Raw genomic sequence first — 19,436 nt, 5'->3', positions numbered from 1 at the left:
ACTGGGAAAGAGGCTCAAGCGTGAGGCGCCGAAGCCCGGCGGGCGGGGCGGCTGGGCCGGCGCGCCAGCCGCAACTGCGGCTGCCGCGCCGGCCCCGCCGCCCCGCCCGAGCCCTTCCCCGGGGCGGTGGACCGGGCCGCCCCGTCCCGCCCCGTCCCGCCCCCCCACCGGCGTGCGGGGGCCGCCGGCGCCTCCAAACTTTGGACGGGCCGCGCCAGGGAGGAGAGAGCCGCTCCGGTGAGTGTGCGAGGGGGAGCGGGCGGGCCCCGTGCCGTGCCGTGCCCCGTGCCGTGCCGTGCCGTGCTCCTCTGGCGGGGCGAAGGGACTCCTCTCCCTGCCCTGGGAGAACGGCTCCTGGGGCAATAGCCGGCGGTGGCCGCGCTCGCCTCGCCGGGACGGGAGGGTAGGGGAAAATTTGGAAGGGGGCCACCGAGGAGCGAGCGCGGCCGGCGTGGGGCATCGGCGGGTTCCCCGCAGCGTGGGGCGGGGGGGGGGCGGGTGCCTTCTCCCGGGCAGGGCGGCGTGGGAGCGGGAGGGCGGCGGCAGCCGAGAGGCACGCTTGCCGTCCCCTGCGTTCGCCTGGAGCAAGCCCCCAGACCCCTTCCCCAGCGCGGGCACTGCGGTCCTGACGGGGATGCTGCTGGCCGGTGTAATCGCCTATTCCGCCCTTTGTGCTCACTTGCTGTCGGAGCCGATGTAAATCCTCTGCGGGCCTTCCTCTGCCGAAAGTTAAGAGGCAACTGGATGCCCGCCCCTGAGGATCTGACTGCTGGGGAAAAAAATTGGACACCCCCTTCCCCCCCCCAGCGCTGGGCAGTATGCAAGGTGTGCAAATAAATGCTATCAGCTGGGGAGTTTATACCAAAAAAGAGCAGAAAGGGTCCTGTCAAACACTACCTGAGGTATCAACTGGCACCTCAGTCTTCCCCCCATACTCTGAAAGCAGCCGATTCTTTGCCCACTTAACTGTCCCACCGACAATGTCAAACTTGTCTGGCTTATTTCATCACTTACTAACACGCCAGCTCATCTCTGCTTAAAACCCTGGTCGTCCCTCCTCCCTCCCTCAGCTTTGTCTTATTGACAAGATCAAAATGCCTTTCATCGGCCCAAACAGGGCAGTAACAAATAAAATAAAGCTGGCAGAAGAAAAGAAGGCTTTGCTAAAAAAGGGGGGGCTGGAATTAGGAATCAATAGAAAGTCAGGGACTAGAGAAACAGGTGAAAATATTTTGGGGAAGAAAGGGGTGCTACACTCTTTGGCTGAGCTACATCCTCCTGCCTGGATTTATGGCAAAGAAGGGGAAAAACCCTGTGAAATTTGCCTTCCCCCTCACCTTTCTACTACAGTGTGTAAATATGACCTGCTTTTATTTTGCACTGAAAAAATTATGAGATTTTGGAGCACCTGCCAGTCCTGGGACATCACCAAATCTCTACTCTAATAATATATGCAAGCGTAATTCTTGGATGTAGGTACATAGGTTGAAGGAAAAAGCTCAGCAGAGTTCGGCACTCCTGTATAGCCTTGGCTGTGCAAATTGTGGTGGATCTCTTACATCTTTAACCTGGTGGACTAAAGGTGTATTGATGAGGAATCCCTTCCTGCCACCTGTGCTTAGGCTAGTAGTTGATAACTGATTATAGTACTAAAATCTGCAGGGTAAGCTTGTATGAACAGCTGGCACATCTCAGCTATGTATCTTGCAGTGTTTCACATCCCAGGCTTACACTATTAATTGTACAGTATGTGCAGACTAAACAGTATAGCACAATTCTGACCAGTTTAGTTGGGGGGAAAATACCTTTCAGTTCATGCAGTCGATCTGTCGCTTTTGCAAAAAGAGCTTGCGCTGAGAAATTCTTTGGGGTATTGTGTGGGATGCAAGCAAACACAAAGGTCTCAGTCACCTGCTGGTAGACAACCCTCCTTTCTCAGTTAGAAAATCATGCCTAAGGATGTCACTGATAGATAGTTGATGGGGACAGAGATAGGGATGATAAACTACAATGAAGTGGATCTGATTAAAAAAAAAAAAAGTTAAAAAGCCATGTGAAGTCGAAGGCATTAATAGCTAGACAGTCTCTTTAGGCAGACCTGAATTTGAGATGGATTAAGCTATGTGTAATACCTGATGGCAAGAAAGTGACATTTCTTCTCTGTTCTTGCTTTCCTTAGGGAATGTATGAATGGGGAAGTAGAATTTGTAACTCAGGTTTGGCTTTCCCCTCAGTGGCAAACTGTGGTGTTTTCTCGATGAGTCCACTGGGCAATGGCAATTTTGTAGTATTTTCCCAGGTCAAGCCAAGGAGTCCCCAGGTGCACGGTGCTCACTTAGCATGCCACCCATGGCCTGGGCAATCTGCATGGGGACATGCACATTTTACATAGGACTGAAGTCCAAGTCAGCGATTAACTGTAAAACATCCATATATCCACCCGTGCCTACTAAAGTCCTAGGGCAGCACAGAATTTGGCTCAGCCTGTGTACAGAAGGCAACAAAATGTGATTTTGATGCCAGTGGTGAAATTCTTACTGACATCAGCAGGGGAATGATTTGCTCTTCTCTGTGACTGCAGTCAGAAATGAATCTCTGATTGGCAGCCTCCAAGGACCTGTGTTTTCTCAAACATTGCACAGAAAGGAAATATTATGTATAACTGAGTTTTAATTGTTTCTTGAGTTAAATTCAGCATGAATAGGTTACACAGTCAGTTCAGAGAAATGCTATCATTTCAGTTCCATTAGAGTAGTATTTTTGCTTGCCTTGTAGCACAAACTTTCCTGAAAGAAAGTTTCTTAAAGAAAGACCTCAGTAATTAGTTCTCTGGTATTAAGGAGGGGCATAAACCTCTAAGAATTTAGTAACTATTTAAAGGAAACACTTTCCATTAAGGAAAAGCTGGAAGATTATTATGCTAATAACAGTCTGGATGGTGCCGTTCCATGTAGAATTCCTGTAGGTATTAATGGAAGTTTTGTGCTAAATCAGCAGTAGTTTTAGGTAGTGGATTGTAGAAAAGGATATGCTACCCAGCAGGATCTTTATCCTTCTGCATTTACTTAGGCAAACTTTGTCTTTGAAATGCTTTTGAAATCTGTCCCAATTTTCAGCAGGAGTCATGCCTGAATAATATTATGGGATCGGGCTTCAAATGTAAGGGCAACAGAATTTAAATATATTAAGGCAGATCTTCTCTTAATCCTGCGATGTAGCACGTGGGTTAGAGGAGGACGGAGCTGTAGCTTTAGCTCGTTACTTTTTGTCTTAGCCACTGCGGACTGATTTCTCCACATGTTCTTGTACTGTTTGGTTTTCAGGGACAGCTCTGTTGCTTAGACCAGGCTGCTGCAAGGATGGGGCCCCTGGAAGCAGTAGGTGAAGGAAACCAGACGGATGAAATGAAAATGGAGCTGTTCACCAAGCTGTACTTGCCGAGATACACCACACCGCTCAACGAATTGGCTCTGGACCCTAAACCAGAACTGAAGGACAGCACAACGCTAGTTGAAGTGCAGATAATCCTCATCTTTGCTTACTGCTCCATCATCCTGCTGGGGGTGATTGGAAACTCCCTTGTGATCCATGTGATCATCAAGTTCAAAAGCATGCGCACAGTGACCAACTTCTTCATTGCCAACCTGGCTGTGGCTGACCTGCTGGTGAATACGTTGTGCCTGCCCTTCACTTTGGTTTACACGCTGTTGGGTGAATGGAAACTGGGCCCGGTCTTGTGCCACCTGGTGCCTTATGCCCAGGCTCTTGCTGTGCATGTGTCTACCGTTACTTTGACTGTGATCGCTTTGGATCGGCATCGCTGCATTGTCTACCACCTGGAAAGCAAAATCTCGAAGCGCATCAGCTTCCTCATTATAGGAGTTGCCTGGGCAATCAGTGCCCTGTTGGCAAGTCCTCTGGCCATCTTCCGTGAGTACTCCCTGATTGAGATCATTCCTGACTTCAAGATTGTGGTCTGCTCTGAGAAGTGGCCAGGGGAGGGGCAGCTCAACTATGGCACCATCTACAGCATCTCCATGCTCCTGATCCAGTACGTGCTGCCGCTGGCCATCATCTCCTATGCCTACACCCGTATTTGGACCAAACTCAAGAACCATGTTAGTCCTGGGGCGGGGAATGACCACTACCACCATCGGCGGCAGAAAACCACCAAGATGCTGGTGTGTGTGGTTGTGGTGTTTGCCGTCAGCTGGCTGCCATTTCACACCTTCCAGCTAGTCAGTGACATTGACAGTCAGGTGTTAGACCTGAAAGAGTACAAACTGATCTACACAGTGTTTCATGTCATTGCCATGTGCTCAACGTTTGCTAACCCCCTTCTCTATGGCTGGATGAATAACAACTACAGGACGGCCTTCCTCACGGCCTTCCAGTGCGAACAGCGGCTGGACTCCATCCACCCTGAAGTATCAGCAGCTTTCAAAGCCAGGAAGAAACTAGAAGCAAAAAGGATTCAGTTCCCTGGAGACTCTTTCACACAACCTACCAATGTCTAAGATGTCTGACTTTAAAGAAGAAATGAATATGTCGTGGACAAAGGGATAAGTCCATTTTGACACATGCATTTTTAATGCATAGTTTTTTTCCTGAATGGGGAAAGAAAAGTAGCAGGCAAGTCAAAGCAAGTGGTATGCTTTGAGGGGAGTTGATTGCCATCAAGAGTATGTAACTATACAACTGCAAGGAAATAAAAAGAAGAGACCTTGTTTATGGCTGTCTCTAACAGGGAAAGAGACTCTCCCATCCCTCCCATCTCTTTTTGACAAGTCTAAATGACAAAGGCAGAGTTTGCTGGTTTTGCTATAGGAAGGCAAAAGGCTGGTTTGTAGCACAGGAATATTGATGGTGGGAGCAGGTAATTTTTATATTGGATACGGAGAGCAGAAGTCTGCCAGGAGAATGAAGCCTGTCTGGGGGAATGGGCTGTGCTGGTTAAAGCTCAAACTTTTCAGACCCCTTCTGTCCCACAGGCATCTTTTGCAAAGATAAGGGAATTAGGAAGAGAAATATGTTACTGTTTTTTGACTTGCACTGAAGTACTTCAAACCAGAGCTTTTGAAATGGATTAAGGGAAAAAAAGAAAAGAGAAAAGAAAAAAAAACCCAACACCCCACCCAAACAACAGATTCAATGTGAAGAAAGGTCAAGTTTCTACATAAAATGAAATGTGGGTTTTGGTCAACCAAATGGGGTAAAAAGTCATTCTGTAAGAATTGGCTGTGGTTCTGCTGGTGAGAAAATCACGAGCCTGTGACCTGATCAGTCATTCCCTGCAGATCCCTGGCTTTCATTCTGCACTGGGAATAGCTCACAAATGCAATGCTTTAAAGTGGCATTTGAGGGCAGGGGATGCAGGCTCAGGTCTTCTGTGAGCACTTCATAAACTGCCAATATTTTAATTTTCAGGACCTGCTTAAATGTCTAACGTGTTATTAACTCCACAGGCTTTGAATTGTTGCTGCTTTCTCCCTGGATAATAAAACAGCAGATAATTCCTATCTTCTGGAAAGGCTGCTAGATGGTAATGTGCTTTTTCTTATTGTGGTTTTATGTCACACACTCATCTCGTCTTAGAGCTTTTTCCATCTTTAGCCTTTGTAAAAATTAAGAACATCTGAATGGCTGTAACCTAATAACAGTATGCTAGGTTTATGTGATAACTTATCAGTTATTCTGCATGCTGTAGTTAATAGTTAAATTCCTTTTTTGCTCAGGTATAAAATTTTAATGTTTACTGTGTTGTACACAGCAATATTCAACTCTTCTGTGTCTTTATTTAGCCTCTTTGAACTCATTAAAGAGACGAAAAAAATGTCAACCCATGTTTATTCCAAGCTGCCCTGTTGCTTATCTAGAATAAAAATAAGCGTGATACTTTCACTTGGAGTCTCTTTCCACAGCTGCATTTCAGCTGCCTCATTTTTTTCTCTCCATTTTTCATTGTTCCTAAATTCAGTGTGTTCTCTATTACAAATTAAAACCTAACAAAACTCCGGTACTGAAGTATTAGCAATGTAATGAATGGTATCAGATCTTTATCAAGTGGAGAAATTAATCTTTGTGTATGCAGTATTGGGCACCATCCTTAAAATATCCATGAAATCATTTGGACCTGGATTTTCATGAACAGAGAGGGGAGGTCTAGAGAATTAGCTAGTGTTTACTCAAGCAGGAAAAAGTATCCATCATTCTTAAACAGTTTTACAAAAATAGATTAATTCTCAACCATATTGAGAACATGATATTGTCCACAAGTTATTTTTGTCTGAGTATTAATAATATCCAAAATGTAAGCTCAAAACTGTTATGGGTGAGGAAGGATTACAGAAGTGTGCAATTATTATGGACATCAATCACATGTATCAGTTACAGTTGACTCTGAACCCATCATCAAAAGTATTATTACCACAAATAGCATCCTTTATTTAAAAAGCAAATGGTTTAAAAGTTCTGTTTCAACTCTTCTAAGCCTGTTAGAGTGTGGTATATAGACAGTTTTGGAGTAACCATGACAGTGGGTGCTAAAGCTACAATTGCCAGGCTAATTCTCCATAATTTTAAGTCTGCTTTACTTCATCCTGTATAAAAGTGATTAATTACAAATTATCTTTCAGTCTGTTTCATGGTATCTTTATTTTACGGCTTCCCAAGCTTCCTCTGCAGCCGTCAAGTTGAGCCAAAGTTGGTGCACTAATTTATTGCATTGCTTTCATGTGGAGGTGGTGCCTGCTTTAGGGTCACAAACCTCCACACAGTGTCCCACTGCAGGGTGTGGATTTTCCCGTGGGCACTTGAAGATGGGATGTGGAAGAGCCAGCATGCACAGCCTGTCGCATAGCTTAGTTGCTCCTCAGGACTCCGTTCCCACACAAACACGGCTATATGCTTTAGTACCCCTTCATGTTGTAGGAAAATTAGGCATTTTCTCACCAAAAGCAATGAGGTAGCAACATCCCTTAGAGTTGCCCCAAATCCCAGCTGTCAAAGAATGTGGAAACTTCAGGTTTGTCCCCATTTCCCCCTAAGGGAAAGTGAACCTATAAGGAGGCTCTAACCACTGAGGAGTCTGCAGGGGAGCCTCTGCTTTGCCTGAAATAGGAACTGGAATTCAGGTCTCCCCATTCACCTGTTAGTGCTTTAATTAGTTTTTTAAAAAGCATTATATTCTTTTCCCATTGAACAGATACAAGTTTTATACAAAGCCAAAGAACACCAGCAGGACCGCTCATTGAAGAATTTGCAAGTAGGTGGTGGGGCACCCAAAATGAAATGTCATTGCTGATTCAGGGCAAGTGTTTGAACCATGGAGCCTCAGGTCTCAGGAGAGTGACCTAGCCAGCACACTGCAGTCTCTCCTGAGGCAGCAACGTATATCTTCTTAGAGCTGTTCTATTGTATATAAAATAATTAAACATTGAATATCGTGATTTCATGGGCAAGTGGATATGACCTTTGCACGGCACTCAGGTTCTGGGCCAAGGATATCAAAACAGATATAGACAGAATTTAATTTGCTCCCCCCCCCCCGCCTTCTTCATGACTACTTCTGCTACAAAGATACTGCATTACAGGCAGGAGGAGAGCAAGGAGAACAGCACCATGCGAATTTCTGGGTGGGTCTTCCTTTGGGCTCTCATTTGGGGTTGGCTTATAAAAGGGAGAGCTGTCCACCACATGGATCCTATCAGATGGGATCTAGGATCTTAGCTGGTCAGCACTTAGTTCTGGGCCTCCCTGGAAGAACACATTTTGATGCCTTGCAAATTTTACTGGCGGAAATGTGTCTCCAGGCTTAGGCAGCAGCAGAGTACCGAACAGTACATCATTAGTTATGTGCAGCTGCACCCGTGCATTCTCTCAGCACTGGCTGGGCAAGAGCCAGCTCAATCCTGGAGGCAGAAGAGCTGCTCTCATGCACTCTCCCGAGGCTTTCATGCTTTTGCCTCGGTGGAGGACATAGCAGTTTGGGACCAGCGCTGCAGGCACCACGCTGTGCTGCTTCCAGACGAGTGTTAAAAGTCATGTTGCCTGTTCAGGGCTACAGCCATTGGACTACAAGCGGAGGAGTAATCCTGAGTAAGCTTGCCAGGGTCTTATGGGGAGGCCGGTGAAGCTGGGTTTCTGGTATGTGAGGACAGTGCTGAACCCTCTCGCCTAGCCCTATGAGTAAATAGTCTTCACTGAGAATTGTGGTCTCCATGTAGAACAGCAGACTGAGCAGCAAGTATATCATTGTGAAGCTGAGAAAAAAAATAGATTTGAGGGCATAAGCAATTAAAATAGAAGGATTTAGCCTGGACAACAAATGGCTTTAGTATACATATCTATTTATATATAAATTGTACGGCAGAGCTGCGCAAAAGCTGTTTGGTAGGGTTAAGTTGGAAATAATTGTCTGCTGCCCCACAGTTGGTATAACCATGTCTTGTGTAAAATGTGTAATGGACATACATACATTTCAAAAATATTAATAAGTTAGATAACACTAAGAGTAATAACTGAATGGAAAATATTATCTGCATTTTATCTGTCAGACCACAAAAGAACCACTGAATTCACAGATTAGTATAATCCGTTTCCTTGCTTCATAGTTTCTAAAATCCCTCAGGGATTTTTCTTATATTAATCCAGATAATGACCTTAAGGGATGAATTTTGTCTTTGGATCCCTGAGTTATTTACCCGGTACTGTCATTATAAATGCCACTCCACAATAAGGGAGCTACTTTGTGCCAAATTACAGGTTCTTTGCCCTAAGAAGGTAGGAGATGTACATAATCTATGCAAAGTTAGCGTTGCTGAAGAGCTGTGGTTTTAATACTGCAGTATAAATGCTTATTTATGCAATTGATAGTAATTTTCATCTTTTGTCTTCATTTTTAAAAAAATATTAAATTGGGTATTATTTTAAAAGAAAATTAATACAAAGGTAGTAAGGAAATCTGAAGGTGCTGAAACTGGAGAAGTAAGAAAGTCAGAGGATGAGCAGCTACTTCAAGTAGCAAGAAAGAGTGCACAAGAACAGGGGCAGTGAGGATGTAACTGATTTTTAGACTTTCCTTCTTCCCTTAGTCTGAGAGAAACGTGTTAAAATGAAACCAGGGCAAATGAAGACACAGATCAATTGTATGCACAAAGGACAGTGTTGCCCGGGGAAACTGAGGAACTTTGAGGAGAATTTGCTGTGATCATTTGAGCCTTAAAATTCACATCATGTTCTCAAGCAAGTAAACCTGTGTCTGTACATTATTTCACCTAAATGCAATATAGGTAAACAGCTCTGTACTGATAATGTATCGGAAGCAATGGGTGTCTTATTAATTCTAGCCAGTACATGGGATGAATAATGCATACATACTCCTCATAAACTCATTTCAGATGGGATAGATGAAAAAATTGGTGTTTGCGTTAAAATCTTTCCCCTCTCAGACTTCACTGAGTTCCTTTGGAAGGAAGAGAGCTTCAAGCCATAAAACTTAAAGACTGCGGAATTACATATCTGATGATGGAGGCACAATTTAGCTTGAAAAAATTATTATAATTTTTGTTTTGCTGATACTGTGTAAGAGAAACGGGCTGCGGTTTGCCTTTTGGACCTGGAGCTGAATTTGCACAAGTGGAGTTTATATGAAACAGACTTCTATTTGTATACTTCACAACTCTCATAATCTACTAACCCTGCTATACAGAATATTTTCAACAGTAGAATCTATGCTTATTCATCCATGGGGCCAAACTATTTCTATCCCTTCAAGGTTGCATGGAAAAATAGAAGTCTAGGGCTATTCTCCTATTTACTGGCATCCTCCAAAATTAGAGCTTTTTGTACCCAATTGGATTTTAAAGTTTGTTGGCAGCAGTGTGACTTTTTAATTTATTTAAGGTAACCAAGCTGGTGAAACAGCTAGCCTTGCTTTCATTGCACACTGGCTGAGGACAGGCCCATCCCAGCAGAGCACGGCCACAGTTACCCAGCCATTCCTCACCGAACCAAACCTGAAGATAGGACCTGAGGTAGAGACCCCCTTCCCCAGCAGATTGCGAGGATTGCTCCCAGCAGCTGGGCTGGGGAAGTGTGAGTCAGTTTTTCAGTTCTTTGAATCTCTGTTTTTGCCACTGTGAGGACACCGCGCGTTGCATTTGGCGGTGTTTCATCCCAGTTACGCTCTGATGCGGATGACTCCACAGACTGTAAGCGTGCAAGTGCCATGTGTCTGCTGCCTCTCAAGTTCAGCGTAGTTCAGCTTCTAGACCTCAAAGATAGCTGACAGTAAGTGTCCACAGACACCCTTGTACTGAGTGCACAGAAACCGCGTACTGGTGCAGGGAGAGCTAAGATAGGTGTAGGTCAGTTAGTCCGGGCTGATGACACCGTAGCCCTGGCAGTGTTCCCCTCAGGCTGGCTCATCCTGTGTGGCTTAGCGCTAGGTTAAGGCTCAGCCTGGTACCTCCCACCATCTCTAGCACTGATGTGCCCCGAGGCACCAAAAGCTGACGGCCACTTCATAATAATATGTGAAGCGAGCGCTGGTAGGCTTCGCCGCTTCGGCAGTGCGTTTCTTCCCTGCGCCTCCATCAGCCATGCTACTCGTACCAGAACCGAACTGGCAGGGACATCTGCAGAGAAGAGTATTTTACACATAAGAAGTGATAAAGTTCTTGTGCTGACAAAACCACTGTCTGACAGGTGGTTATGACAGAGCTGGATGCAGCCATGGTGGGATGGGAGTGTGCAGCAGCACAACCTCTCCTCTGTACCGCAGCATGAAGTGGATGCTGTGTAGGCACTGCTGGTTGGAGGGGGTGGAACAAACTTTCTTCCCCAGAAGAGCTGCCTTGATTTAAAATGTGATATTCCATGGTCTGATTTCTCTCATGGGGTAGGAACTCCTTGTCAGGAACAGGTGATTTAACCTGCTCTCACAGTCACTGGGACATCTTGATTGATTCGTTGCTTTTGCTTAAAAATCCCACAGTACAAAAAAATATACATAAAATAACAAATTTTAGACTTTGCAACCTAATCATCTTTATTTCAAGCAGAGGAGGTAATGATTTCCTTGCACTTGATGAGGGTTCATTTGAAACTCTGAAGGACCAGGGAAAAATGGAGGAGCATTTCCTGAACATAGACATCTACCTCTGCTTGCGCAGAACCACACAGGAGTTTCTTTTGTTTGCATGCATTCTTGAGGTTTAAAACAATATAACTGCTGGCTGATTTTTTTGAAATTAGACCATAAAATAGGGATGTAAAAATAAATTTTTATGAATACCACACTTTGAGAAAACTACATCATCACTTACAAGAGGCAAGCACACAAACAAATAATAAGATTTCACACCTAAGGTTGTAAAGATGCTTTATAATGAAAGCTGAAGACTATAGATTTTTTAATTAAAACATGACTTTGGCTTTATCAGTTTACTTAGGACTTTTTTTTTCAGACAAGCTCAGCAAAAAGCATAAATCCTCTAGGTCAATTTATTAAACCCAGTAGTCTTTTCCCATAGGAAATGCTTAACAGCCTTAACTCAATGTGCTCTCTGTGGAGACAAACGTGTCTGATCAAACTTCCAATTTAATTATTGGAATAATACTGCAGGAAACAATGAAGACCCTTTAAGAAATCACTTCATCAATACTGATTTTAACTGTGTGGACTGTATTTCACCCCAATGCTTCTCAATTTTTTCTTCCAGAGATGTTGACACCCTTAGCAAAAGAGAAGGAACTTTACTGTCCCTGAACCAGAGATGGGAAAACCAGGGCAGAGACAAGCGAAAGGATTGCTGGGTGTCATGTGGTCCATGCTCACTGCCTGTGACAGTGCCTGTGTGTGGGTGCAGCTTGCTATGACAGATGGCTGAAGCTGAAGGCTTCCACACTATCTGTAGAAACAGGCTGGGAGTCTCTCCGATTGCAATTATTTTGCTAAATAAAACGAGAATAGAAAGTGAAGCTGAGCAGTATGCTGCTGATAGTCCACACTACTGAATTAGCATGCTCCTTAGCACTCTTTTGGACTCTGCCAGCTAGCACTCTTCCAGACAGAGCTTATGGACACGTGCACCAGACTGTTCCCAGCAGATTGTGTGGCCAAGACTGATATGGTTCTCTCTGTCCTCCAACACTTTCCTATCATGGGCAGTGACAGGACATCAAACATGCCCTCAGTGCCACCTCTCAGGACGTACAGCACACACCCACTGGTTCATGCTATGATAACCTTCCCTGGTGGGCTGCAATATGACTCTCCCTTGACTCCAAAGTCTCTGAAGATAAGTCTGAGGAATAGAGGAACACCACACAAGATGCAGAGGAGACCTAAGGCTAAATACCACAAAATTTGCAGGAGAGCTACTGTCAGTATACATTATCTGACCACAGGGCCAGAAGAACAGTGCACTGCCCAGTTTTATTGAGCTGTAGCCTCTGTGTCTGAATTTCCTTGCATGGAGCAGGAGATTCTCCATCCTTCTACAAAGGGTAAGCCAATGGGTAGGCACTAAGGATTTTCCTGAGTACTGTACTCAAACCCCAATCTAACTTAGTAGTATAGTTGTGGTTGCTGTGAACAAATAGCAGAGCTAATAGTAGGATGCTGTAGCTCTCTGAAAGCAAAAATATGAAAATCCCAAATATTTCTGTCCTGTTGTCTATATGGCCAGCCAACTTTATTGTTGTTGTCATTTGCTTTGCACAGCTATTGTAACAGGTAGGAGCTGTGCATATGTGTATGTGTATATGTGTATGATCTATATCTATGTCTACATATACATTTGTATCTGCATCTATATCTGTGTCTATATAAAACAAAGTGAGGTTTCAGTCTCAAAGGGCTTAAAGCCTACACACTGTGTAAGCTTAGAGGTAATGGTTGCTCGCATGGTTACTTGCAGCAGAGGGACACAACAACACAAAGAGTTGTAGAACTTGTACTTATCAGTATGATAGGCAGGGGTCAAGAAACCCCAGCTGGGTAACATTAATTCCTGCTTCTGTAGGTGACTGGTGAAAATTTAGTGATAGGGATGCACAGTTTATGGTCTCCAGTGTTCAGATCCTACATGAGTCATCTTAAGCTAGAGGAATAATTGCAAGGACAAGCAGAACTAGAAATGAAGAAAGGGTTAGACTGTAACAAAGGCAGCCTCACTGTGTACAGCAAGTTTGCTTCCTTCAAAGATGAAAACCCATAGTTAGCTCAGTTAACTGGAATCAAAAGTAGAAAAAGGAAAGAAAGAGAACTCATTACATTCAGGAGCCTCATTTTTATTTGCTTGCTTTCTTCTAATGGGAAGCAAAAGGGCTTCTATCCAACTCTGTGTATAATTGATTACCAGGACATAAATTGAAATGAAAAATAATGCCCTCCATAATTGCTATTCAAAAGCCTAAGCTTGAAATACACCCTAAAAGGATGCTTGCAGGTTTATCTATTCCATTCATAATCCTTTCTCTTTTAGTACTTGTGCCCATGCTATGAATGCTGATTTTAAACATCAGAAGAAGCTGCCTTTCTGACTCTTAAGTTGGCTGGAAACCCCAATAGTGTGTCGGGTTATTCTTGATAAACTACTGTCTAGTGTTTCTCATAATCTCTTCTTCTCTTCTAACCTTACTTCGTGTTTATTATTTAGCTATTCCTGACAAACTCTTAGAACACATCATAATCTCATATGCATGTGTTGCATATGTATGACACAGCTCGTTTCTGGCTTCTCTGATTTTCCTATAGTAGAATACAGCTGTTCCAATCCATTAAAAAAAAAAAAAAATCCAATCTGTCACTTTTATTGCTTAGTTTACTACTTCTATGAGACATAATACAGGTGATGCCATAATTCTTCTCTGTCTCTGTGAGATTATATATACGGAATATTTTGTGGTAGCTTGTTATATGTATAGTTTGGTACAACAAAGGAGACTAGAGTCTTTGGCTGCATAATGCTTAAATGCTCATTTCTCTATAAAATCCCCACGCTACAACTTCAACAACTACTTCAAATCACTATGCAAACCCCAGTAATTCAGCACCAATAAAGCAGAAGAAAGACCTGCATAGGTGCTTGACTGGACAAGAGGGCAGGATGAGGCAGTCTGTACCACTCATGCCTCCTGACAGTCGTGTAACTTTTGAAAGGTACTGAGCTTTGGCTCAAGAAGGTGTTTTGCTTACCTATTTTGTTCTGTTACACAAAAAGTTGCTTGTCCCTTCTGGTGCAGACAGGTACTCATCACATGGGGTCTGCTGCTGAAAAGGTAGGTTCCTGGGGAACAAAATACACAGGCCTTTGTGTGTGATGCTGGCAGCAATGTAGTGTCCCTGAAATACCCCCCCTTTGACCTTTTGTTGCCCACCTCCCCACAGTTTGCTACAAAAGAGATTTTCCTCTTGGAATTTACCAGTGACAGTCCTTCACGGACTGTTCTACAGCCTTATGTCTTTGCAAATCCAAAACAACTGACATTTAAACAGCAGGGAAAAGCCAACAGTGCAAACAGAACTACAACTCTATCACAGCAGGGCTTCCTGTTTAAAGCAAATGAAATGCTGACTCATCAAAGAAAAACAGGTAAAATCGGGAAGGTCAGAGCACTGATGCCTTTTTTTGTTCTTATGTTAATAATTTCAGGTTAGAAACTGCATTCATGTTCTTCTACTAAAGTTCCACCTACCCAGTATCACAGCTGCTGAGGCGAAAAGCAGATTAAAGAGGTAAATTACTAGGATTGCTTTTTCCAACACAGACTGAACTGCACTTCTAATCTTTGCACCAGTGGGTGTGTGATTCTTGGTGTTGGTGTCTATATCTGAACTCCTGCAAGCTTATGTGCTTACTGCTGAACTTTGATGGATGGCTACCAGCTTCTATTATCAAAAAGAGCTAAAAGATAGAGGAAGGCAAATTTCAGTGAAAGCTGATTTGAATTTAGGCTTCCAAATCCCTTCTATTCTTTTGAAAATCTCCCCATAAGCAATTTCATACCTTTACATATGCATGCGTTTAGCTTACATAGTCTGCTCTCCTTCAGTTGCATGGAAGGATCTGCAGCATCTGACTGGAATTTCATGGGACCTATCCCATCACTCTGACTGAAGGTGGATAAGTAGTGGGCCTTCATTTTACCTGGCTACTTTGCAGCCCTAAGTAAGCATACACTCTCTCAGGCACAGGCCGGAGCACTCAGGATGGAAAGCTTGCAGATGTTCGATTGTCCTTGGTAAAGTTCTGGTTCATCCATGAAGATGCAACTAGTCTGAATGACCACAACCTTGAGAGCCCAGTCCATCAGCAGGTCTTCCTAAGGCTAACATCTAGCAAAGTCAATGGAAAGCATGCAGTTTGCATAGTTTGCCACACTTCTTTCCTTACAGTGGAGCCTACACCTTAGGATGTCAGTGAAGAGTGGCTTTTAGCAGTGTTATTTGGGGAAAATGGGTATTATTTTCTGTATCTCCACTGGTATTTTAGAGACCACGTGTTTGTCTGTAGCATCTGTTAAGAAACTCACCACAATAACCCTCCTGAAAAGCATGACAGGTGGGAAGGGCCTTCATGTGGCCAGGCTTTTAGCTCTGCCTCATTTCCTGAGGCACTTCACTGATCACTCCTGGGTACTTCCCTCCTGGCTGTCAATAAGTCAGGCTTTAATGTTCAGAAATTATTTGGGTGGCTTGAGTCTGTAGTCAAGACAGCTCTCATCTTTCCTCCCCACCTCCTCCCCTAGAAGGATGCTTGCTGGCTCTCTTTTCCAAATAATCCTGCTTGATAAGATGGATACAAAACAGGGAATCAGTTTCTTCAAAACACCATGAAATTGCTTTTGTAATTAAAAACCCAAACAAGCTCAGCACAGGCAGCATTTGAAATAGGAGTGTGTGAATTAATTTTTATGTCTGAAAGTCATATACAGCCACATTTAGAGTCTGATCCTCTCAGAGGCTGCTGAGAACCTTTGCCTACTGCAGATTTCAGTTTCTCACTAGATAGCTTTCAGGAGGAAAGAGCTGAAAGCCAACCCTGAACACAAACAGCCTAGTTTCATCAACCAGCCTTAAAGAAGGACAAAACCTACACAGGGAGAATTGGCTATCAGAGTTCAACAGTTCATTGGATTTTCATTTCCTATTAACACACGCAGCTTAATTGATTTTTGCAACAGCTCATTTTAAAGATATGGTCCTAGGTAGTGTTCCTAGTATCTTTTTATAATGTGACTGCAGGACTGGTAAAAGGGAGGTGTAGGCTATTAAGGCACAAGGCTATTAAGGCACAGATGTACTCCCATTGCTTGCAATCTTGGAAACACTTAATGCGAACACTGCTAGATCTGAACACTGTGGCACCTAGCAACTCAGGAGTATTTCAATCCTAACATACTTCGGCAGGTATTTTATTGAGATGAACAGCTTGCCACTTGAGGTCATGATTGGTTTGTAAATCCATGCTGAAGAGCATTACTGAACTCTGTAAAATTATACCAGACCAAAATATTGTTTTGCATGGGCAGAACAAAAGACAAGCCTGATGTCTTATTATCTTATTTTACCCTCACTTATTGTGTTATGTTTAATACAAAATTATTAGTTGCCTAAGACAGAGATTTGGCTATCTTTTTTTTTTTTTTCTGAAAGATGCTTAATTTGGGTGGGATGTTATAAGAAAAGGGAGAGCAAGAAGTCAGACATTGGCAAACATGCCTGACAGCAATGGAGTGAACCATTGGGAAAGAAGGAAAAGTGTTTCTTATGCAGAAATTTATATTATGCACTCTTCTGCTGGCACAGAATGTAGCTAAACACTCCCATTCAGCATTTTCCAAAGTAGAGCACAAACAAACAAAACAGTAGGTACTGTAAGCTGCTGACCAGATTCTCAGCTCCCATAAATTAGGTCAGTGTAGCTCCACTGCACATAGTAACACTAAGCCCATTTGTATCACATTGTGGCACCAGCCTGAAGAACTCTCCCTTTCACACGCTCAATTTCAGGTAGAGGCAATGAAAGGAAATACACTGCATTAGCGCTATGATAAACTTTTTCATATGCCCTACTTTTCTCTCTTTGGAGCTTTGTTTGGATGGATTATTGGTAAATGCAACTTGTGTCCTCATATCTGAAATCCCTCCTGAGGGAGGAGGGAGAACAGGGGGGAAAGGGGGTCTGCAAGCCAGAGCAGCCAGTGCCACGGTCAAACCAGCAGCAATGGGCATGTGGGACGAAAGGCTGGTAACTAGGCTGGTGGTTGGGGACTCTGGGGTAGAATGTCGAGTTTAGGAGGAATGGAGATGCCTGGGGCAGGGACTGCAAGATGATAAGGGATTTTTTTGCAAGAGAGCTTGAAGGTACACCGTATGGGGATAGAAAAGGCTTGGGGCCAGAAAGTTAAGTTTTATAAAAGAATGACTGTGTGGTATGGTAGTAGAGAGAGTCAAGGACTGGAGCTATGGTCAGGGGTGGGTAATAAAAAGAGCCCTTGCCCCAGGCCTGTTAATCCCTTATCTACTAGGTGCCCTTTTCACCCAGCTGAGAGTTTCAGTTGACACACCTATGTTAATGGTGATATCCACTGGTCTCCATACTTTGTAAGTATTATGAAAATGGGAAAATAAGTCCAAGGGCTTTCAATCACCTAAGCAGGAAGGTTTTACTTGTCTTTGTGCTCTTTCTCTTAGTAAAAACATATTTTATTCTGAGCTTGTCCTGATAATCACAAGATTTGAAGACATCCCAGGGAAAAATTTTCACTGTTATTTAAACCTGGTTCCCTGTTTCTCCTCATCGCAAGATGAAACCATTTCAACTTTAGCAACCCAGTGGACAGTCCAAATGGAGCCTGAAGCTCCTCAGCAGCAGCCAATTGCCTAGGCTGGAGTTTCAGCAATCCAGCTGATGGCTGGCAGTTGCTTCTTCATCTGTTCTTGTTCCCATAGAAACAGAGATAAAATAGTCAAACTTAGGTAAAGCTTTTTTAATTTATTCGCCCCCCCCCCCTTTATCTGAAAGAAAGAACAACAGCGAAGTTGTTCATGAAGTGCTGCTTGTTTTCTGTGACCCGGGGCTCCTTTTCATTGGAACTGGCAGAAAGTAAGCAGCCAGCTACAGAATCATAAGATCCTGTGGAAACTACAAGAGGTACAGGCTCAAGTGGGGTAGAGATATTGAGATATTTCCTCAGTAAAAAATACAGACAGTGAGTCAACAGTAGTAAAAGATCAGTAGGAGTTTACCAGATGAAAAAAATAAACAAAAAGAATGAAAAAATACCTGTATGTGTGAGTTCCTCTCTTTGTAGTTTATGGTATTCATTTGCCCTTGTGAGTAAGGAGCAGAATGCATTGTTTGGGTTTCTTTCATTATACCATGTACAGACATGATCAAAACATTTGCTGAAATAATATTCTTCCTTTTGTTATAATGATTTTCCGAAATGCTACAGCCTTGTTGTTTTATGAATGCTTGCACTCACACATCTTTTGGGCAATATGTTGCTCTCACTTATTCCTACTGAAGTTATTCTGATTCTTGAACAGTGCAGAGAAGCAGCAGTTGGTCCAATGAGTATGTTTTATGGCACACATTCCTGTAAAAAGAAGACAATTTTAATTGGCATTTAAATGTGCCAAAAAGGAGAAGAAAGTATCTTTCCCAGGTTGGGGTCCCTCCTGCCTCGAAATTGCTGGATTTTATCACTAAAGTCATTGATCTTCCAGATGGATGTATCACATATGAATGACAGTCCCTCATCTGGATTCAGACTAATGGTGCAGGTGATATTTCCACAATGTGTGCATCTTCTGGCTAACTTCTTACTTCTTCCTGCTTCCTTTCAGCCCCAAAGGCTAACACTTGTTCTTTCTCTTATTGAGACATTACACTAGCAGGTAGACATCCATTTAAAGCCAGTCTCCAGCTCAATTTATTAACAAGCTGGGAAGACATCCATCCCAAATGTTACTGTAAAACAAAAGCACCATTCTGGGAGCTAGTTTCCATATTGTGACATAATTTCACAACATTTTGATGGGGTTTGGTGATAATTTAGAACCTTACATATGCAGACACTAATTCTTGTGGTCTTCAAGCCTCAGAAGCCTTGAGGTACTTCTAATGCAGTGGATGAGTGAGCTAACAGAGCTGGTGACAAGAGTAATAAAATGGCTAATGAAAACCAAACCCTCTTGTCTGTCTTCATGAGAAACATCTATTCCTAGTAACATTTTCACACTGTAATGCAGTTAGGAGAGATCCTTGATGGTTTTCATTAATAATGAACATTTTAGGATTTTACTTTAAGAGTAACTGCTAACAAGAGCACTTACTTTACTTTCATCATTTTCTTCCTTGCAGTGGGAGGAAGTAATTTTACATGCTATAAGAAGTCAAATAATGGTGAATCCTGCCTCT

The 19,436-nt window shown here is 43.2% G+C and overlaps 1 protein-coding gene across 1 annotated transcript; it reads left to right on the top strand.

Moving 5' to 3' along the window:
* The first annotated feature begins 227 nt into the window (after nucleotides 1-227).
* NPY2R (neuropeptide Y receptor Y2) lies at nucleotides 228-5,127 on the top strand. The gene is made up of 2 exons (XM_075030685.1): nucleotides 228-237; nucleotides 3,324-5,127. The coding sequence occupies exon 2, from the start codon at nucleotides 3,360-3,362 to the stop codon at nucleotides 4,515-4,517; it is 1,158 nt and encodes a 385-aa protein (XP_074886786.1). The 5' UTR covers nucleotides 228-237; nucleotides 3,324-3,359; the 3' UTR covers nucleotides 4,518-5,127.
* The last annotated feature ends 14,309 nt before the right edge of the window (nucleotides 5,128-19,436 follow it).

This window comes from Buteo buteo, chromosome 1 (genome assembly GCF_964188355.1).
Source record: "Buteo buteo chromosome 1, bButBut1.hap1.1, whole genome shotgun sequence".
In the NCBI taxonomy this organism is placed as follows: Eukaryota; Metazoa; Chordata; class Aves; order Accipitriformes; family Accipitridae; genus Buteo; species Buteo buteo.
Note: the sequence above shows the minus strand (reverse complement) of the source record. Positions and strands in the feature narration are given on the sequence as shown.